At 42.6% G+C, this 23,819-nt stretch overlaps 1 protein-coding gene across 1 annotated transcript in view; it reads left to right on the forward strand.

Moving 5' to 3' along the window:
* LOC124268836 (E3 ubiquitin-protein ligase HECTD1-like) overlaps nucleotides 1–23,819 on the forward strand; it is an 89,511-nt gene that overhangs the window by 25,948 nt on the left and 39,744 nt on the right. The window contains 9 exon segments of the mRNA XM_046703853.1: nucleotides 13,145–13,379; nucleotides 13,624–13,851; nucleotides 13,961–14,286; nucleotides 17,325–17,536; nucleotides 18,237–18,313; nucleotides 18,465–18,563; nucleotides 19,065–19,188; nucleotides 21,670–21,871; nucleotides 22,039–22,180. Of these exon segments, the coding sequence (XP_046559809.1) occupies nucleotides 13,145–13,379; nucleotides 13,624–13,851; nucleotides 13,961–14,286; nucleotides 17,325–17,536; nucleotides 18,237–18,313; nucleotides 18,465–18,563; nucleotides 19,065–19,188; nucleotides 21,670–21,871; nucleotides 22,039–22,180 (1,645 nt within the window).

The following is a 23,819-nucleotide window of genomic DNA, read 5'->3' on the forward strand; positions in this document are numbered from 1 at the left end:
TCCTGTCTGCTAGAGCCAAATCCGTCGGTGTCATGTCAGCTGGTGCCATATCCGTTGGGGTCCTGTCAGCTAGAGCCATATCCGTTGGTGTCATGTCAGCTTGTGCCACATCCGTTGGTGTCGTGTCTGCTAGTGCAATGTCAATAGGGGTCATGTCTGCTAGTGCCATATCTGTTGGGGTTATGTCTGCTGGTGCCATATCCGTTGGTGTCATGTCTGCTAGTGCCATATCCGTTGGGGTCATGTCTGCTAGAGCCATATCCGTTGGTGTCATGTCAGCTGGTGCCATATTGGATGGGGTTATGTCTGCTAGTGCCATATCCGTTGGGGTCCTGTCAGCTAGAGCCATATCCGTTGGTGTCATGTCAGCTTGTGCCATATCCGTTGGTGTCATGTCTGCTAGAGCCATATCAGTTGGGGTCATGTCTGCTAGAGCCATATCCGTTGGTGTCATGTCTGCTAGTGCCATATCCGTTGGTGTCATGTCAGCTAGTGCCATATCCGTTGGTGTCATGTCAGCTGGTGCCATATCCGTTGGAGTCATGTCTGCTAGAGCCATATCCGTTGGTGTCATGTCAGCTAGTGCCATATCCTTTGGGGTCATGTCAGCTAGAGCCATATCCGTTGATGTCATGTCTGCTAGTGCCATATCCGTTGGTGTCATGTCAGCTAGTGCCATATCCGTTGGGGTCATGTCAGCTAGTGCCATATCCGTTGGTGTCATGTCTGCTAGTGTAGTATTAGTCTCCGTCCCTTTTCAATTTAAAATAAACTGTGAAATACACAATGCCATTTTAGAAAGTGGTCAAATGTAACATATGTTATATTTGGGATTATACTTTCTCAGTAAAGTACAGGTTCCTCTGGACTGAGCGGTCTAGGCGTCTGACTTGGTGTGCTGGCGATTAGGTGCCTGACTCTAGAACCTGTACGTTCCTGAGAAAGTGTAATCCCAAATATAACATATGTTAAAATAAATTGTTTGTTTCTATTAAAATCATATCTATTCAGAGATTAAGTGTTAGTCTAGTGTAGTGTCTGCTAGTGCCATATCCACTGATGGCTAGTGTAGTGTCTGCTAGTGCCATATCCACTGATGGCTAGTGTAGTGTCTGTTAGTGCCATACCAACTGGTGGCTAGTGTAGTGTCTGTTAGTGCCATACCCACTGATGGCTAGTGTAGTGTCTGCCAGCACCATACCCACTGATGGCTAGTGTAGTGTCTGTTAGTGCCATATCCACTGATGGCTAGTGTAGTGTCTGTTAGTGCCATATCCACTCATGGCTAGTGTAGTGTCTGCTAGTGCCATATCCACTGATGGCTAGTGTAGTATCTGCTTGTGCCATATCCACTGATGGCTAGTGTAGTGTCTGTTAGTGCCATATCCACTGATGGCTAGTGTAGTGTCTGTTAGTGCCATACCCACTGATGGCTAGTGTAGTGTCTGTTAGTGCCATATCCACTGATGGCTAGTGTAGTATCTGCTAGTGCCATATCCACTGATGGCTAGTGTAGTGTCTGCTAGTGCCATACCCACTGATGGCTAGTGTAGTGTCTGTTAGTGCCATATCCACTCATGGCTAGTGTAGTGTCTGCTAGTGCCATATCCACTGATGGCTAGTGTAGTATCTGCTAGTGCCATATCCACTGATGGCTAGTGTAGTGTCTGTTAGTGCCATATCCACTGATGGCTAGTGTAGTGTCTGTTAGTGCCATATCCACTGATGGCTAGTGTAGTATCTGTTAGTGCCATATCCACTGATGGCTAGTGTAGTATCTGCTAGTGCCATATCCACTGATGGCTAGTGTAGTGTCTGTTAGTGCCATACCCACTGATGGCTAGTGTAGTGTCTGTTAGTGCCATACCCACTGATGGCTAGTGTAGTGTCTGCTAGTGCCATATCCACTGATTGCTACTGTAGTGTATGTTAGTGCCATACCCACTGATGGCTAGTGTAGTGTCTGCTAGTGCCATATCAACTGATGGCTAGTGTAGTATCTGCTAGTGCCATATCCACTGATGGCTAGTGTAGTGTCTGTTAGTGCCATATCCACTGATGGCTAGTGTAGTGTCTGTTAGTGCCATATCCACTGATGGCTAGTGTAGTATCTGTTAGTGCCATACCCACTGATGGCTAGTGTAGTGTCTGCTAGCACCATACCCACTGATGGCTTGTGTAGTGTCTGCTAGTGCCATATCCACTGATGGCTAGTGTAGTATCTGTTAGTGCCATGCCCACTGATGGCTTGTGTAGTGTCTGCTAGTGCCATGCCCACTGATGGCTAGTGTAGTGTCTGTTAGTGCCATATCCACTGATGCCTAGTGTAGTGTCTGCTACCACCATATCCACTGATGGCTAGTGTAGTGTCTGTTAGTGCCATACCCACTGATGGCTAGTGTAGTGTCTGCTAGCACCATACCCACTGATGGCTAGTGTAGTGTCTGTTAGTGCCATATCCACTGATGCCTAGTGTAGTGTCTGCTACCACCATATCCACTGATGGCTAGTGTAGTGTCTGTTAGTGCCATACCCACTGATGGCTTGTGTAGTGTCTGCTAGTGCCATGCCCACTGATGGCTTGTGTAGTGTCTGCTAGTGCCATGCCCACTGATGGCTTGTGTAGTGTCTGCTAGTGCCATATCCACTGATGGCTAGTGTAGTATCTGTTAGTGCCATGCCCACTGATGGCTTGTGTAGTGTCTGCTAGTGCCATGCCCACTGATGGCTAGTGTAGTGTCTGTTAGTGCCATATCCACTGATGCCTAGTGTAGTGTCTGCTACCACCATATCCACTGATGGCTAGTGTAGTGTCTGCTAGTGCCATATCCACTGATGGCTAGTGTAGTGTCTGCTAGTGCCATATCCACTGATTTCGTGACTGTTGGTTTAATACCCCCTCATGTTGTGTTTGGTAGCGCCCTGTCTTTTGGTGTCATGCCAGCTGCTCGGTGCCCTGCATTCCATGCGAACTTCTAGGTTTCCCATGTTCTATGACAGCTTCTTGGTGCAAGTTCCATATCAGCTTCTACGTGCCCTTGTACAAACCAGCTACAGGGTGCCTCAGGTTCTATTCCAGCTTTAGGTGCCCATTGTTTTCCTCTACATTGTTTACAATAACGTTCTTGTTATGTTTAAACATGTTAAAGGAGCATACAAAGTGTTCTTAACAGAGCCACTGTGGGAAATTAAAACAGTTTATGCAAGCATACAAACTGAAGTGTATACCAACATACAAACTGTATTCAACAGAGTGACTATGGAACCTTATTACAGTGTATACCAACATACAAACTGTATTCAACAGAGTGACTGTGGAACCTTATTACAGTGTATACCAACATACAAACTGTATTCAACAGAATCACTATGAAACATTATCACAGTGTATACCAACATACAAACTGTATTCAACAGAGTCACTATGGAACATTATTACAGTGTATACCAACATACAAACTGGATTCAACAGTCACTATGGAACATTATAACAGTGTGTACCAGCATACAAACTGTATTCAACAGTCACTATGGAACATTATTACAGTGTATACCAACATACAAACTGTATTCAACAGTCACTATGGAACATTATTACAGTGTATAGCAACATACAAACTGTATTCAACAGAGTCACTATGGAACATTATAACAGTGTGTACCAGCATACAAACTGTATTCAACAGAGTGACTGTGGAACATTATTACAGTGTATACAAACTGTATTTGACCTATTCACTATGGAACATTATAACAGTGTATACCAACATACAAACTGTATTCAATAGAGTGACTGTGGAACATTATTACAGTGTATACCAACATACAAACTGTATTTGACCTATTCACTATGGAATATTATTACAGTGTATACCAACATACAAACTGTATTCAACACAGTCACTATGGAACATTATAACAGTGTGTACCAGCATACAAACTGTATTCAACAGTCACTATGGAACATTATTACAGTGTATACCAACATACAAACTGTATTCAACAGAGTGACTGTGGAACATTATTACAGTGTATACCAACATACAAACTGTATTTGACCTATTCACTATGGAACATTATTACAGTGTATAGCAACATACAAACTGTATTCAACAGTCACTATGGAACATTATTACAGTGTATACCAACATACAAACTGTATTCAACAGTCACTATGGAACATTATTACAGTGTATACCAACATACAAACTGTATTCAATAGAGTGACTATGGAACATTATTACAGTGTATACCAACATACAAACTGTATTCAATAGTCACTATGGAACATTATTACAGTGTATACCAACATACAAACTGTATTTGACCTATTCACTATGGAACATTATAACAGTGTATACCAACATACAAACTGTATTCAACAGAGTGACTGTGGAACATTATTACAGTGTATACCAACATACAAAGTGTATTTGACCTATTCACTATGGAACATTATTACAGTGTATACCAACATACAAACTGTATTCAACAGTCACTATTGAACATTATTACAGTGTATACCAACATACAAACTGTATTCAACAGTAACTATGGAACATTATTACAGTGTATACCAACATACAAACTGTATTCAATAGAGTGACTGTGGAACCTTATTACAGTGTATACCAACATACAAACTGTATTTGCCTTATTCACTATGGAACATTATTACAGTGTATACCAACATACAAACAGTATTCAACAGAGTGACTATGGAACATTATTACAGTGTATAGCAACATACAAACTGTATTCAACAGAGTCACTATGGAACATTATTACAGTGTATACCAACATACAAACTGTATTCAATAGAGTGACTGTGGAACATTATTACAGTGTATACCAACATACAAACTGTATTTGACCTATTCACTATGGAACATTATTACAGTGTATACCAACATACAAACTGTATTCAACAGAGTCACTATGGAACATTATAACAGTGTGTACCAGCATACAAACTGTATTCAACAGAGTGACTGTGGAACATTATTACAGTGTATACAAACTGTATTTGACCTATTCACTATGGAACATTATAACAGTGTATACCAACATACAAACTGTATTCAACAGTCACTATGGAACATTATAACAGTGTGTACCAGCATACAAACTGTATTCAACAGTCACTATGGAACATTATTACAGTGTATACCAACATACAAACTGTATTCAACAGAGTGACTGTGGAACATTATTACAGTGTATACCAACATACAAACTGTATTTGACCTATTCACTATGGAACATTATTACAGTGTATAGCAACATACAAACTGTATTCAACAGTCACTATGGAACATTATTACAGTGTATACCAACATACAAACTGTATTCAACAGTCACTATGGAACATTATTACAGTGTATACCAACATACAAACTGTATTCAATAGATTGACTGTGGAACATTATTACAGTGTATACCAACATACAAACTGTATTCAACAGTCACTATGGAACATTATTACAGTGTATACCAACATACAAACTGTATTTGACCTATTCACTATGGAACATTATTACAGTGTATACCAACATACAAACTGTATTCAACAGTCACTATGGAACATTATTACAGTGTATAGCAACATACAAACTGTATTCAACAGTAACTATGGAACATTATTACAGTGTATACCAACATACAAACTGTATTCAACAGAGTGACTATGGAACATTATTAGAGTGTATACCAACATACAAACTGTATTTGCCTTATTCACTATGGAACATTATTACAGTGTATACCAACATACAAACAGTATTCAACAGAGTGACTATGGAACATTATTACAGTGTATAGCAACATACAAACTGTATTCAACAGTCACTATGGAACATTATTACAGTGTATACCAACATACAAACTGTATTCAACAGTCACTATGGAACATTATAACAGTGTATACCAACATACAAACTGTATTCAACAGAGTGACTGTGGAACATTATTACAGTGTATACCAACATACAAACTGTATTTGACCTATTCACTATGGAACATTATTACAGTGTATACCAACATACAAACTGTATTCAACAGTCACTATGGAACATTATTACAGTGTATACCAACATACAAACTGTATTCAACAGTCACTATGAAACATTATTACAGTGTATACCAACATACAAACTGTATTCAATAGAGTGACTATGGAACATTATTACAGTGTATACCAACATACAAACTGTATTCAACAGTCACTATGGAACATTATTACAGTGTATACCAACATACAAACTGTATTCAACAGTCACTATGAAACATTATTACAGTGTATACCAACATACAAACTGTATTCAATAGAGTGACTATGAAACATTATTACAGTGTATACCAACATACAAACTGTATTCAACAGAGTGACTGTGGAACATTATTACAGTGTATACCAACATACAAACTGTATTCAATAGAGTCACTATGGAACATTATTACAGTGTATACCAACATACAAACTGTATTCAACAGAGTGACTGTGGAACATTATTACAGTGTATACCAACATACAAACTGTATTCAATAGAGTCACTATGGAACATTATTACAGTGTATACCAACATACAAACTGTATTCAATAGAGTGACTATGGAACATTATTACAGTGTATAGCAACATACAAACTGTATTCAACAGTCACTATGGAACATTATTACAGTGTATACCAACATACAAACTGTATTCAACAGTCACTATGGAACATTATAACAGTGTATACCAACATACAAACTGTATTCAACAGAGTGACTGTGGAACATTATTACAGTGTATACCAACATACAAACTGTATTCAACAGTCACTATGGAACATTATTACAGTGTATACCAGCATACAAACTGTATTCAACAGTCACTATGGAACATTATTACAGTGTATACCAACATACAAACTGTATTCAACAGTCACTATGGAACATTATAACAGTGTATACCAACATACAAACTGTATTCAACAGAGTGACTGTGGAACATTATTACAGTGTATACCAACATACAAACTGTATTCAACAGTCACTATGGAACATTATTACAGTGTATACCAGCATACAAACTGTATTCAACAGTCACTATGGAACATTATTACAGTGTATACCAACATACAAACTGTATTTGACCTATTCACTATGGAACATTATTACAGTGTATACCAACATACAAACTGTATTCAACAGAGTCACTATGGAACATTATTACAGTGTATAGCAACATACAAACTGTATTCAACAGTCACTATGGAACATTATTACAGTGTATACCAACATACAAACTGTATTCAACAGAGTGACTATGGAACATTATTACAGTGTATACCAACATACAAACTGTATTTGACCTATTCACTATGGAACATTATTACAGTGTATACCAACATACAAACTGTATTCAATAGAGTGACTGTGGAACCTTATTACAGTGTATACCAGCATACAAACTGTATTTAATAAAGTGACTGTGGAACCTTATTACAGTGTATACCAACATACAAACTGTATTTAATAAAGTGACTGTGGAACCTTATTACAGTGTATACCAGCATACAAACTGTATTTGACAGATTCACTATGAAACATTATATTATAGTATAGCCTGTGGAAGATACTGCAGTGTAATATTTTTACGGCAATATTACACTAGTGTAATACCGCTAGACATATGACATCATAATGGTTTCAGTGATGACGTTACAATGCTAATGCCTCTGTCGCAATGGTATTAGACCTTGCTTGACTCGTGGAAAATTGAAATGAGGCATCACACTGTAGGCAGTTTCTATCAATTTATGTTTGAGAGTAATAAACAGAATACTAAACTCGCTTCCATGAAATACCATTTTTATTAAACTCGTGAAAGATTTAGTATCAAACGAGCGAAAGCGAAAGCGAGTTTGATACCAAATCATTAACTTGTTTAATAAAATTAGTTTTACACAGAAGTTTGTTTAGTATCCTCTATTTGTAACACCAAACATGCCAACTGTATTTAACAAAACTTTGATTGTGGAGCAATCATAACAGCTTATGACAGTTCCAAGTCTTGGACTTTTGCAATTTCTTTATACCCTTTTCAGCAGGCACACTTGTATGAGCTGTAGGTAGAAGGTAGCATAGAGAATACAATGGCTTGTCTATAAATGTCTCATTGTGGGTGGTGTGGTGTTCAGCTGACACACTTACAAATATAAATCACCTGTGCAGTGTCCCAGCAGTACTTTGTCATTGTTTGTGGAGCCCATGTCTGGATTTCTTAATCCCCACAAGTTGTAGTCAGCTGACCCCCACTTTGACTGCTGAACAGTGTGTGCTGAATAGATTGTTTCCATTTATATGGCAGGTGTCACAAGTCCTTATGCTATGGAATATTCAGTATATTTGGGGATGTCATGGTGATATGGCGTCATGTTTGATGTAAAAGGGTGATTATGCCATATGTCCGACCATACCAATACCATATGGCATACCTGTATCATGTGTCATGTCAAACCTGTATCATATGTTGTGTTTGTCTTGACCAAGTGACTATTCGAGGTCCAGTGAGAGAATATAGGATAGGATATCTGTTACATGACCAGGGTTTTACACAGACTTTGAAAAATGGGAGTCATGGTGACTCACAGTATTTATTTTTGGGAGTCATTTTCATTATTTGGGAGTCATTAAAGTCTTAGTGTAATATTTCTTTGTGTGAATCAAAAGCATCAGTATGCCTTTACTTCATTTTGACAGATGTGCTGAAATGCTGATGCAGTTTGTGAATTTTAACTGCATCAATGTGATCTTAAGAAGCTTGATGTCTCATTCATGTCGACTTCTGAAAAATTTGACAACCAAATGTAAAGGGGTTTGATTTATTTTTTTGCCTGAATGCACATATCACAGGTCATGATTTTGCAGCTGGTTTTAGTGCTCATCATTAGAAACGTCAGGAGATTTGTTTTTCTTGCTTTCAGTTTCATAACTGAAAAAGGAGTCAAATGACCACTGTTCCTTAGCAGAATAGACAATGCTTATATGACGAAAACATAGTCTAAACATAGGGAATGACATACTTAAAATGAATTCTGTTGGCGGGTATTTTCACTGCTTTCTAGCATGGCTCTATTTTTAGCCATTCAGTGTTCCCGTACTTTCTGTTATTATCATGAGCGTTTTCAACACAGTTTGCAATAAAACGAAAGCTATCATGCGATTTGCTCATCAAATCGATTTTATTTAACTGAATTCTGAGGGTCACTCATAAAACTTGCGTCAAGCTTGACTCGTATGATAATATTTTGAGTGTATTTTAGAAAATTGTTGCGTCAAATACGCAGGAATCACAGTAAAACCCTGCATGCTGTAAAACTGTATTGCTCACACTCAAACTGTACTGATCACTCCCTAAACTATACTGCCCAGACTTAAAAAATAATGTATTCTCATGCCCTAAACTGTACTGCCCACACTCAAACTGGTCTGCTCGCACACAAACTGTACTGCTCATACAAAAATATAATGTCCTGTTCATGTCTCAAACCTGTATTTCTGTACTGCTAACCCCTTCAGCTGTATTTCTCATGCCCAAAACTGTACTGCTCACACACAAATTGTACTGCTCATGCCCCAGACTGTACTGCTCATGCCCCAAACTGTACTGCTCATGCTTCAACCTCTCCCGTTCATGCCCCCAAATATTCTGCTCACTGCTCTCCATCTGAAGACTATGCAGTTTACAGTAACTTCTTTTCTGGATGAGGAAGTTTCCCATTTAGTTTTTATATTCATCTTGATGGAGTTTCCTGGCGATGAATCATCTTCCGTGTCATGGCAGATAGTGAGCAACTTTGTGTACAAATGTTTGTTTACTCAGGGAAGGCTTTATACAGACAAGCACTTTTAAAATATATATTTACTTTGACTCCAGTTTATATTATTGTTGCACTTCCTTATATCTTAGTAACATCTTTTTGTCAAATCCTTAAGCATCAACATTTAGAAACGAGGTAATAGTAAGCAGTATTCAAAATAAGTTAAAAAGTAATAGGTCCTTACCTGCGTTACAAATTTGGGGAAGTCCCTAATTTCAAAACTACAGGAACAGACATCTGGATCCCAACACACCCTGTTTTTACAAACACTGGGAAAGCAGTACAAACATTCAGGATTTGGATCTGAATCTGTAGTGCCTCAACAGTATACCGCGGTTCTCAATATACCAGACCCATGAAGATCTCGGTTAGAATTGATCTTCAGCAATCCATGCTTGTCATAGTATCCCAATTACGTAGATCCCAATCACTGGATTGTTTGGTCCAGACTCAGATTATTTACAGACCGACGCCATATAGCTGGAATATTGCTGAATATGGTGTAAAGCTAAACTTACTCACTCACTCAATCACTAGACCGCCTCTGTGGTGTAGTGGTTAGGGCATCCGCCTGGAAAGCAGAAGGCCAAGGGTTCAATCCCTGGCTGCATCATACCGACCCGTGAAGATCCGGGGTAGAATTGGTCTTCAGCAACCCATTCTTGTCATAAAAGGTGACTATGCTTGTCGTAAAAGGCGACTAACGGGATCGGGTGGTCAGGCTCGCTGACTTGGTTGACACATGTAATCGGTTCCCAATTGCGCAGATCGATGCTCATGCTGTTGATCACTGGATTGTCTGGTCCAGACTTGATTATTTACAGACTGCCGCCATATAGCTGGAATATTGCTGAGTGCGGCGTAAAACTAAACTCACTCACTCACTGCATCATACCAAAAGACGTAAAAATATGGTACTTGTTGGTCCATGTCTGGCTGTCGGCATTATTGGGTTCAACATGGACTGATCGGCTCAGAGTCAGTATTATGTGTCTGCGGTGGGGTATTCATGCTTAACTGCAGCATGATATCTCAGCGAGCTTGCACTAGAAAACCAGCTTAAAGTCTGGGCTAGTACAAGCAGCCACAGATGCACACGCATGCACGTCGTCATATGAGTGAAATATTCTTCAGTGCGACGTTCAACTCCATTTCACCTCACCTCACTCACTCACAATATACCGCGGAATTTACTTTCGGTCTGATTTATGGTTCAGATTGTGCTGATTTTGGTTCATTCCTTGAACAACACGATATATTGCTAAATAATGCAATAAGGCTTCTAACTGGTTCAAAGTGATGTTCAATGAAGGATATTTTCAATATTTGTATTGGATTTAGTGACTGCTCACAAGACTATCAGATAAAGATCCTTTTTCATGAGAAAATTCTGTTGGCTATCAGTGAATGTTTTATTTTGTTTTTCATTCTTACAAATAATTCCAACTGTGTTCATTTAATGACACTGATGATGGTGGACATTTTGTATTGTATTATATTCCAAGACATTTAAATGTACTTCATGACTTATTCCATTTTAAGTCAAGAAATGTAAAAAATATCTTTATTTATTTGTGTTCCAAAGAATAAACTTTGTTTTTCCTAAAAATTGTGTTTTTCTTTTAACCTCTAATCTCTTTGTGTATTGAATCGAAATATTCCAAACCAAGGGGTCAATACTGTGATGCATATCGTATCGATCCAGGAGTGTATCATTGTAGTCTTATGAATCACTGAATAATTTGACATCCTACCACTATACACACAGGTGGTCAGGGACAAGTTGTTGTGCTGTAAGAAAATTGTTAGGTCTGTGACATCATATATAATTGTATCAACTTGGGCACCTGTTATATAGGAAAAGGTACAAACAGTGATAAGTATTGCCATGTTTACTTCCCCAAACATCAGTATGAGATAGGTGCACCCCTCTGTCTGTAGGTGCTCGAATCCAGTAATTGCCAACACTTGGTGAGCTGTAGCTGAAGAGCGTGGTATGTAGGGATTAGTGCCATAGTTCTACACAGAGCTCACATGCTCGAGTTTACACATACTTTCGTAAGGATTTTGTCTGATTTTCTTGTTGCCTGTATATCTGTTGTCATGGTGATCAGTGTGTATTTGGACAGCAGCAACTGCAATCAACCGACCCTGCTTGTGAACCAATAGGTGTCAGGTACTGTCTAGAGGGGCCACCAGTGTAGTCTTACAGACGCTGAAACAAATATCCAAGAAAGCCCATGCAAGTCTAGAAAATGTGGCAGGTCTAGATTTCCACAGTTTCTGAAAATGAAGCAAGTCTCTGGGCTACTTTTTATTATTATTTATGATTATTGTTTGTGAACAGTTTTTTTCCCGTAAAACATGTTCATTTGAGAGACTAGATGTTAGTCTAACGCCGGTGGTGATATCCATCTGTCTACAATTCATTTTGGACCAGTGGTTTGCGTAAATCTGCTGGATTTTGTGAGGAAAGAGCAGACTAGTAGCCATGTCTGTCCTTGTCAGTGACATACATAGACATAAACCTCAGTAGTTATTAAATACACAATGCCATTTAGAAAGTGGTCAAATGTAACATATGTTATATTTGGGATTACACTTTCTTTGTAAAGTACAGATTCTACTACTTTTATTGGGTTGAGTCCCATCCGGGATTCGAACCCACACCCTCAGAGTCAGGCACCTAATCGCCAGCACACAAAGTCAGACGCCTAGACCGCTCAGCCACCGCGGCTTCCAGTAGTACATAAAGTATGTGATCTAGACTACGAGTTGTCTTGACTTCCATTATTGTGGAAGTCACATGGGCCGAATGTGTTAGATCGCTGACTATGTGCGCTAGTGATTGGGTGCCTGACTCTGAGAATGTGGGTTTTTTATTACAGTTTTAATACTTTATTGATAGGAAAATAAAATACTGATTGTTGTTAGTATTGTCAATAGTGTAAATGAAACACTTTAATTTCAATTAGTTTTAAGTGTTGCATATAATTTGCAAATCTGAAACCTACCTGTGTTGTTTGTTAGCAAACATTTCAACAACTTCAAATTGTAATTGCTTCATTTGGTTTTAGTAGCAAATGAGCCTAGATCTGTTACTTTAATCCAAGCCTAAAAGTGGGTATACTACTACTGCTATACTGTTGCAATAATTGGCAACGATCACAATACTTAGTGTGGGCTACTATTGCAGTACAATCTCAATAGTGACTCCAGTAGTCATCACTAATACAAGTCGTGTTGCCGTTTGTCTGATCAATGTATTCTGTCTTCCAGCTGCCCTCCACGCACTTTCCTACCAGCACTTTGCCGTATCTTCCTGGATGAGTGTGCCCCAGACAACGTCCTAGAAGTGACAGCCCGTGCCATCACCTACTACTTGGATGTCTCTGCTGAGTGCACCCGCAGAATTGTGGCTGTAGATGGCGCTATCAAGGCTCTGTGCAACCGGCTGGTTGTTGCTGAGATGTCTTCCCGTACGAGTAAGGACCTTGCAGAGCAGTGCATCAAAGTACGTAGACTCTCCCTTCCCTTCACATGTAACACACACAACCATACTCCTCACTATACGACCATTACTAAATTCATCTGGTTTCACATTTTTGCCTATCTTTGAACCAGATGTTGTTTAAATATATTAAAGATGATGTTCTTCAGGTCAAGGGGATAATCAGGTCATTGCAAATTGTATATGATTTTCACTGTAATACTTAGTATAGATCTGATATGTAAGATGTTGTAACTTGTGTATGCAGGTCCTGGAGTTGATCTGTACACGAGAGTCAGGTGCAGTGTTTGAGTCAGGAGGACTGAACTGTGTCCTGACCTTCATCCGTGAGCATGGCTCCCAGGTCCACAAGGACACCCTTCACTCTGCCATGTCAGTGGTGTCACGGCTCTGTGGCAAAATGGAACCGCAGGACACTTCACAGGAGACGTGTGTGGAGTCTTTATCAACCCTGTTGGAGCATGATGACCAATACGTGAGTCTTCCTGAGTCTTCTTCCAGTTATGCTCCATACATGACAGCCAATGTCTCCCCATCATTATATGTGTTTGTCACGTCAAGTAATTTTGGATTATGTTTTGCAGGTTGCTGATGGAGCACTCCGTTGCTTTGCTTCATTGGCAGACAGATTCACCCGACGTGGGATCGACCCTGCCCCCCTTGCCAAACATGGCTTGATCCAGGAGCTGCTGCAACGCCTACACCGTGTGGGGGAGGCTGGACACAATGTCTCTCTCACCAGTACTCCCGGTACAGCGAACATGGCCACAGAGTCCAAGTCCAGTCCCAGTATGTCCACTGTGATAAGTCTCCTGTCTACATTGTGTCGAGGATCTCCTGTCATCACCCATGACTTGCTGCGCTCAGAATTGCCTGAAGCAGTGGAAAGTGGGCTGAGAGGGGATGAAAGGTGAGCAGGATGTGAAAGTAGGGAGGAGATCAGTTGTGAGAGACATGGATGTAGGGCATAAGGAGGAGATCAGTTGTGAGAGAGAGGGCAAGGAGGATGTGGGATGTTGTCAGCATAAAGAGGATGTGATGTGATCAGTTGTCAGAGGAGGGCATAAAGAGGATGTGATGTTGTCAGAGGAGGGCATAAAGAGGATGTGATGTTGTCAGAGGAGGGCATAAAGAGGATGTGATGTTGTCAGAGGAGGGCATAAAGAGGATGTGATGTCAGAGGAGGGCATAAAGAGGATGTGATGTTGTCAGAGGAGGGCATAAAGAGGATGTGATGTTGTCAGAGGAGGGCATAAAGAGGATGATGTGATGTCAGAGGAGGGATAAAGAGGAGATCCGATGTGTCAGAGGAGGGCATAAAGAGGGATGTGATGTTGTCAGGAGGGCATAAAGAGGATGTGTCAGAGGAGGGCAGGAGGGATGTGATGTTGTCAGAGGAGGGCATAAAGAGGATGTGATGTCAGAGGAGGGCATAAAGAGGATGTGGATGTTGTCAGAGGAGGGCATAAAAAGGGATGTGCCAGAGGAAAAAGAGAATGTGATGTTGTCAGAGGAGGGCATAAAGTGTGATGTTGATCAGAGGAGGGCATAGAGGTGATGTATGTTGTCAGAGGAGGGCATAAAGAGAGGAGGGCATAAAGAGGATGTGATGTCAGAGGGAGGGCATAAAGAGGATATGTCAGAGGAGGGCATAAAAGAGGACAAGTGATGTTAAGCATAAAGGTGTTGTCAGAGGAGGGCATAAAGAGGAGGGATGTTGTCAGAGGAGGGCATAAAAGAGGAGGGAGGATGAGAGGAGGGCAGGGGAGATCCGTGTCAGAAGATCGAGATCAGGTGTCAGGAGATCGAGGAGATCAGGGTGCCAGAGAAAGAAGTAGGAGAGTGTGTCAGGAGGGAGAGATCAGGGTGTCAAGAGAAACAGGGTCTCAGAAGATAGAGAAGATCAGGGTGTCAAGAGGAGGAGATCAAGGTGTCATAGGAGCAAGGAGATCAGGGTGTCAGGAGGGAGTAGGGAGGAGATCAGGTGTAAGAGGAAAGATGAGATCAGGGTGTTTTAGGAGGGAGGATATCATGTTAACAATGGAGGGAGTAGGGAGGAGATCAGAGGAGGGAGGAGAATCAGTGTGTCAGAGGAGGGAAAAGAGGAGGGTATCAGAGGAGGGAGGAGATCAGTGTCAGGAGGAGGAGGTAGGGAGATCAGGGTGTCCAGTAGGGAGGAGATCAGGGTGTCATCAGAGATCAGGAGTAGGGAGGAGATCATAGTGTCAGAGGAGGAGAGGAGGAGATCATCAGGTGTCAGGAGGGAGGGAGATCAGAGATCAGTGTGTCGGAGGAGAGAGGAGATCAGAGGAGGGAGGAAATCAGGGTGTCAGAGGAGGGAGGGAGATCAGTGTGTCGGAGGAGGAGGAGATCAGAGGAGGGAGGGAAATCAGGGGGAGTCAGGGAGGGAGGAGGGAGGAGGGAGAGATCAGGTGTCGGAGGAGGAGGAGATCATGAGATGATTCGGAGATCATAGGAGGGAAATCAGGGTGTCAGAGGAGGAGGGAGGAGGAGGGGAGGGTGTGTCGGGAGGAGGGAGGAGATCGGTGTGTCGGAGGAGGGAGGAGATCGGTGATTCGGAGGAGGGAGGAGATCAGGGTGTCAGAAGAGGGAGGAGGAGGAGTGAGACATAGAGTCATTTCTGGTAGTGCCTGTTATGGTAGTGCCTGAATGCTGGCAAGTACAGGACAGCCATCTGCCATTAGGTAGGTTGTGTACCGATCAATGATAACACCCAGTTATTCAAAGCCTACTGTGGAAAGGAATTTGGTTCAGGAATAAGTCATAATGAGGAATGACTTTGTGGATTTTTTAATCTGATGATAATGATTATGATGACAATGACAACACAACAGCAGCTCCAATGCTGTACATATTTTGCTATATATCTGCACAACACACGTCAGTGGATCAGTGTGCACTCGATCTTCATTCTCAGCTCCCTTGAAAATATACACCCTAAGCTGCATGTGAGTGATTAGGTCAACAGGCACATTACCATCCCCTCCAACTGGGTACACATTCATTGTTAGATGGATAGAGGCATGTTTCAAGGAAGTGACTATCCAAAGTAGGCACCACAAGTGTTCGATGTGACTAGATACCACTAAATTAATGTTTTCTGTGGCTTTAGTCCAAGTTCATGCCTGAAACTAAACTGTTAACTAGTGGACTAATTCCTGGCAGTCCTGGGAATAGTGGCTGGCAGTTACACCAAGACTGCAGACGTTCTTCCTCCAATCTCCAGAAAACCATAGATTGTGTCTCACTGGGCGTGCCATCTTATGAATGATTGATTATGCTCATCTGCCCTTACTTTCTCTGCTATTGATTTAATTTCATGCTGTCAGTGATCAATAACGTCAGGGTCAGCATTTGTTTACATTTACATATAAAGCTATGGTGAGTTCATCATCTAATGATACAAATGATGAGAACTTGATGAAATTCAATATCTACATAGGAAAAGGATAACCATGAAGAGCCCACTTTGAACCTGTTTAGAGAAACCTTGTTAGGCTGGTTACCTTGTTAACCATGGTAGTGGAACTTTGGGTACAGCTTGGGAGTTTAAAGTGGTAGGTTATATTGAGGTGAAACTGCATTTGCATTCTGGTTCTGATGCTATTGTTTTAGCCTATGGCTCATGAATCTTGTGTAAAGACAGGTAAAGCAGTGAAAGGTAGGAGGTGGGGTGGTTTGATGTCACAGGCTATAACTAGGATGCATGGTCTGCCAGCAGTACCCTCAACAAGTTGTCCATTCAGGAAGCTGACATGCTGTCACTTTGAAAGACAGTTCCAATGTTTTACCTCTATCTCATTTGCTGTGTGATTAGTAAATTTAATATTTTCTTGCTGTACAGAAAATAAAGAATAGTACTGTGTATCTAGAATTATCTGCAGAGTTTGAAAAGAGTTATTAATTTGATCTGCAAATATGTCGCAGATGCTGCCTGGACACAATGAGGTTGGTGGACCTGTTGCTGGTGCTGCTGTTTGAGGGAAGGAAGGCGCTGCCCAAGACTGGCGTGTGTAGCATCACTAGTCGCCTGCCAGGGCTGAGACGCACAGACAGTGCAGGGGAGAGGTCACATCGGCAGCTTATTGACTGTATACGCAGCAAAGACACGGATGCTCTCATAGATGCTATAGATAATGGTAAGGTGTATGGACATCTGGTAAATTTCGAATCATAGCTGAAAACCCATTTTGATGTAAGGTCTGACTCTTGGACCAGAATCAAGATCAGTTTGTGTTGTGTGCTTCCTGCCTGGCAGCCGCCTCCCGTAGTGTAGTGGTTAGAGCATCCGTCAGGAGAGCGGAAGGACTCTGCTTCGATCCACAGGCGTGTCATACCAAAAGACATAAAAAATGGTACTTGTTGGACCCTGCCTGGCTCTTGGCATTAATAGGTACAACAAGGACTGGTCGGCTCGGATTCAGTATAATGTGTCTGAGTGGGGTATTCATGCTTCACTGCGGCATGGTATCTCAGTGAGCTAGCACTAAAAAACCAGGTTAAGTGTGGACTAGTACAAGCAGCCACACATATACACACACACGTCGTCATATGAGCGAAATATTCTCAAGTATGACATTAAACCCAATTTCACCTCACCTTCCTGTTGTCTTGAGTGTTCATTGTGAACCGTAGTGCCTGTCGGACATCATTTCAATACATAATCCATACACTGCACCCTCAGATTCACACCTCTTTCATTTATGTACTGATGTCCAGTTAACTTGTTCCATCAACATATGCTACATTATGTTCATGTTGGTGATGCAGTTGCTTCAAGAAGCATGTGTGTGTACCAGTATAACTCAGTGTCACAGATCTCAGCATTTCAATCTTCAGGTTTTGAAGTCAACTTTATGGATGATGTTGGTCAGACTCTCCTCAACTGGGCCTCTGCATTTGGAACCCAAGAAATGGTGTGTGTCTCGCAGATTTTAGAACACATTTGTCACTGATATTTCTTTTAAGGACTGTAATTGTGCATTATTTAGCAGTATCTAATTGATTCGGATTTTTACGTAATTCTGTTGACCCTGGGTGTTGATTGCTTGTGTTGTCTGTGTTCAGGTGGAGTTCCTGTGTGAACGAGGAGCTGATGTCAACCGAGGACTGCGGTCCTCATCTCTCCACTATGCTGCCTGTTTCGGCAGACCACAGATTGTCAAAGTATGATCACTATCTCATCTATTCAGGCTGGGTTGGGTAAGGTCTATTTATGAATGACATGAATCAATGATCATGATCTGATCACTGCATTGTCTGGCTCAGACTAATTACATGCATGTCACCACGATATAGCTGCGGAGGTGTGTTCACATGTTTGAATCTCAGCACCTCATTGCTAGTCATAATAGGCAACTAAATCAGAAAACTTGTTGAAATTCCAGGTTTGATTTGGTATCTAGCAACAAGAGCTGCTTATAAGAGGGAAGGTAATGGATAGTGTAGAGTGATTTGGTTGATGGTGTCAACATTCTTATAAGAGGGAAGTAAATGGATAGTGTAGAGTGATTTGGTTGATGGTGTCAACATCCTCATAAGAGTTATTTGGTGTGTCAGCATGCTACGTTGACGAAGGTAATTGTAGTTCTCAAAATATGAATCACTTAGGCTGATATATTGCTAATCAAGGCATTAAGCACATGCAATTTCTTTCTTGTCCTGTAGACACTATTGCGGTATGGCGCCAATCCTGACCTGCGTGATGAAGACAGCAAGACCCCGCTGGACAAGGCTCGTGAGAGAGGGGACGAGGGTCACAGGGAGGTCATCCAGATCCTGCAGTCTCCAGGTGAGTCCATCAGCATCCACATCTAGGTTTCACTTGTTGCTGCAGTCTCCAGGTGAGTCCATCAGCATCCACATCTAGGTTTCACTTGTTGCTGCAGTCTCCAGGTGAGTCCATCAGCATCCACATCTAGGTTTCACTTGTTGCTGCAGTCTCCAGGTGAGTCCATCAGCATCCACATCTAGGTTTCACTTGTTGCTGCAGTCTCCAGGTGAGTCCATCAGCATCCACATCTAGGTTTCACTTGTTGCTGCAGTCTCCAGGTGAGTCCATCAGCATCCACATCTAGGTTTCACTTGTTGCTGCAGTCTCCAGGTGAGTCCATCAGCATCCACATCTAGGTTTCACTTGTTGCTGCAGTCTCCAGGTGAGTCCATCAGCATCCACATCTAGGTTTCACTTGTTGCTGCAGTCTCCAGGTGAGTCCATCAGCATCCACATCTAGGTTTTCACTTGTTGCTGCAGTCTCCAGGTGAGTCCATCAGCATCCACATCTAGGTTTCACTTGTTGCTGCAGTCTCCAGGTGAGTCCATCAGCATCCACATCTAGGTTTCACTTTTGTTGCTGCAGTCTCCAGGTGAGTCCATCAGCATCCACATCTAGGTTTCACTTGTTGCTGCAGTCTCCAGGTGAGTCCATCAGCATCCACATCTAGGTTTCTATTTCACTTGTTGCTGCAGTCTCCAGGTGAGTCCATCAGCATCCACATCTAGGCATCCACATCAGGTTGTTTGTTGCTGCAGTCCAGGATGTAGTCCAGTTTGCATCGAAATAGTAAATGTAGTACAAGCATCCAGGGTGTACAAGCATCCAGGGTGTATACATAGGTGTAGTACAAGCATCCAGGGTGTACAAGCATCCAGTACAAATGTAGCATCCAGGGTGTGTAGTACAGGGTGTCCAGGGTGTAGTACAGGGTTCCAGGGTGTAGTACAAGCATCCAGGGTGTAGTACAGGTTAGGGTGTAGTCCATCCAGGCAGGTTGTAGTTGTAGTACACAAGCATCAAGCAGTCCAGGGTGTAGTACAAGCATCAGGGTGTAGTACAAGCATCCAGGGTGTAGTACAGTAGTACAAGCATCCAGGGTGTAGTACAAGCATCCAGGGTGTAGTACAAGCATCCAGGGTGTAGTACAAGGGTGTTCAGGGTGTAGTACAGGTACCAGGGTGTAGTACAGGCATCCAGGCATCCAGGTAGTACAGGTTTCCAGGGTGTAGTACAAGCAAGCATCCAGGGTGTAGTACAAGCATCCAGGGTGTAGTACAGGTTTCCAGGGTGTAGTACAAGCATCCAGGGTGTAGTACAGGTTTCCAGGGTGTAGTACAAGCATCCAGGGTGTAGTACAGGTTTCCAGGGTGTAGTACAGGTTTCCAGGGTGTAGTACAAGCATCCAGGGTGTAGTACAGGTTTCCAGGGTGTAGTACAAGCATCCAGGGTGTAGTACAAGCATCCAGGGTGTAGTACAGGTTTCCAGGGTGTAGTACAAGCATCCAGGGTGTAGTACAGGTTTCCAGGGTGTAGTACAAGGGTGTAGTACAAGCATCCAGGGTGTAGTACAAGCATCCAGGGTGTAGTACAAGCATCCAGGGTGTAGTACAGGTTTCCAGGGTGTAGTACAAGCATCCAGGGTGTAGTGGGTGTAGTACAGGGGTGTAGTACAGGTTCCAGGGTGTAGTACAGGCATCCAGGGTGTAGTACAAGCATCCAGGGTGTAGTACAAGCATCCAGGGTGTAGTACAAGGTTTCAGGTTTCCAGGGTGTAGTACAGCATCCAGGGTAGGGTGTAGTAGGGTGTAGTACAGGTTTCCAGGGTGTAGTACAAGCATCCAGGGTGTAGTACAAGCATCCAGGGTGTAGTACAGGTTTCCAGGGTGTAGTACAGGTTTCCAGGGTGTAGTACAAGCATCAGGGTTTAGTACAAGCATCCAGGGTGTAGTACAGGTTTCCAGGGTGTAGTACAAGCATCCAGGGTGTAGTACAAGCATCCAGGGTGTAGTAGGGTGTAGTACAGGTTTCCAGGGTGTAGTACAGGTTTCCAGGGTGTAGTACAAGCATCCAGGGTGTAGTACAGGTTTCCAGGGTGTAGTACAAGCATCCAGGGTGTAGTACAGGTTTCCAGGGTGTAGTACATATAGTTGTTCTTGGTGTAGTGCAGCATTTACTTAGAGTGTACTCCAACTGTAAGTCTAGAATGTACTTCTGTGTGTACTTGAACTTGTAGTCTTAAGATGTATTGCGGTGTGTACTCCAGGTGTATTCTAGAATGTACTTCTGTGTGTACTTGAAGTCTTAAGTCTTGCTCCAGACTGCAATCTCATTTATGCTACAGCTTCCTGAGCTCATTGTAGTTGAAAAATGCAAATATAGGATGAAATATCTGCATTACATGCTTCACGGAAATATTTAAATGCAACAACACACAATAATTACTACAGAAGAGCCCTGTGACCACCCACAGTGACAACATATGTTGTGTGTGCCAGGTGAATGGATGGTACCAGTCAACCGAGAAGGAGCACAGGCCACAACAGAAGGAGAGAAGGAGAAAAAGGAAGAGAACAGTGAATCGGAGAGAGTTGACTCGGCTGAGCCCAAGGGCGATCCTGAGGTGGCACCACTATATGTGCAACGACTGCTGCCGGTCTTCACACAGGTGTTCCACAGTTCCATGCTAGCCTCAGTCAGGTACGTGGGGAGGGGGAAGTGTGTGTCAGGAGGAGATTCCATGATTGAGTAATTCACAAGTTACATGCTGGTCTCAGGTAGGGGGTCATTTATCCTTGGATGATGTCTGGTGGAACACAAGTGATTTGTTGAGGCAGTAATGAACTAACACAATTTTTTCACTGCAGGAAAGCCAGTTTGTCTCTGATCCGCAAAATGCTCCATTACATGGGGGGCCCTCTGCTGGATGAGATGTGTGGGCCAGAGTTCACCTCCCCCAACTTTGCTTCATCCCTCACTGAGGTCCTCGCCACCGTCCTGGACACAGAGGTCAGATTTGATGATGTTAGCATGTAACAGAGAAACTGTTTTGTTGTTGATAGTAAACATGTTGGACAGGGATCATAATGACTGAAAAAATGAATCTTAATGTGGTAAATTAATGAAAGATTAATTGAAACTGTACTCTCAGACTGAATACCTTTCCTTTGACTGTATCTCATCGAGATTGAACCCTTTCCTTAGACTGTATCCCCACCCCAGATTGAACCCCTTTTTTTGGACTGTATCCCTGCACCCAGACTGTATCCCTGCAACCCAGACTGTATCCCTACACCCAGATTTTATCCCTGCACCCAGACTGTATCCCTGTATCCCTGCACCCAGACTGTATCCCTGCACCCAGACTGTATCCCTGTATCCCTGCACCCAGACTTTATCCATGCACCCAGACTGAATCCCTGTATCCCTGCACCCAGACTTTATCCATGCACCCAGACTGTATCCCTGTATCCCTGCACCCAAACTTTATCCCTGCACCCAGACTTTATCCCTGCACCCAGACTGTATCCCTGTATCCCTGTACCCAAATTGTATCCTTGTAATCCTGCATCCAGACTGTATCCCTGTATCCCTGCACCCAGACTGTATCCCTGTACCCAGACTGTATCCCTGTATCCCTGCACCCAGACTTTATCCATGCACCCAGACTGTATCCCTGTATCCCTGCACCCAGACTTTATCCATGCACCCAGACTGTATCCCTGTATCCCTGCACCCAGACTTTATCCCTGCACCCAGACTTTATCCCTGCACCCAGACTGTTTCCCTGCACCGAGACTGTATCCCTGTATTCCTGCATCCAGACTTTATCCCTACACCCAGACTGTATCCCTGCACTGCATCCCAGACTGTATCCCTGTCCCTGCACCCAGACTCCCTGCACCCAAATCCCTGCACCCAGACTATCCTTGTAATTTTTAGACTTTATCCCTGCACCCAGACTGTATCCCTGTACCCAGACTGTATCCCTGCACCCAGACTGTATCCCTGTATTCCTGCATCCAGACTTTATCCCTACATCCAGACTGTATCCCTGCACCCAGACTGTATCCCTGTATCCCTGTACCCAAATTGTATCCTTGTAATCCTGCACCCAGACTGAATCCCTGCACCCAGACTGTATCCCTGCACCCAGACTGTATCCCTGCACCCAGACTGTATCCCTGCACCCAGACTTTATCCGTACACCCAGACTGTATCCCTGCACCCAGACTGTATCCCTACACCGACTTTATCCCTACACTCAGACTTTATCCCTGCACCCAGACTTTATCCCTGCACCCAGAATATATCCCTGCACCCAGAATATATCCCTGCACCCAGATTGTATCCCTGCACCCAGAATGTATCCCTGCACCCAGAATGTATCCCTGCACCCAGACTTCATCCCTGCACCCAGCATATATCCCTACACCGACTTTATCCCTACACCCAGACTTTATCCAGTACACCCAGACTGTATCCCTGCACCCAGACTGTATCCCTGCACCCAGAATGTATTGCTACACCCAGAATATATCCCTACACCCAGACTGTATCCGTACACCCAGACTGTATCCCTGCACCCAGACTGTATCCCTGCACCCAGACTGTATCCCTGCACCCAGACTGTATCCCTGCACCCAGA

Source organism: Haliotis rubra, unplaced genomic scaffold (genome assembly GCF_003918875.1).
Source record: "Haliotis rubra isolate DU_JTF1 unplaced genomic scaffold, ASM391887v1 Scf140, whole genome shotgun sequence".
Taxonomy (NCBI): Eukaryota; Metazoa; Mollusca; class Gastropoda; order Lepetellida; family Haliotidae; genus Haliotis; species Haliotis rubra.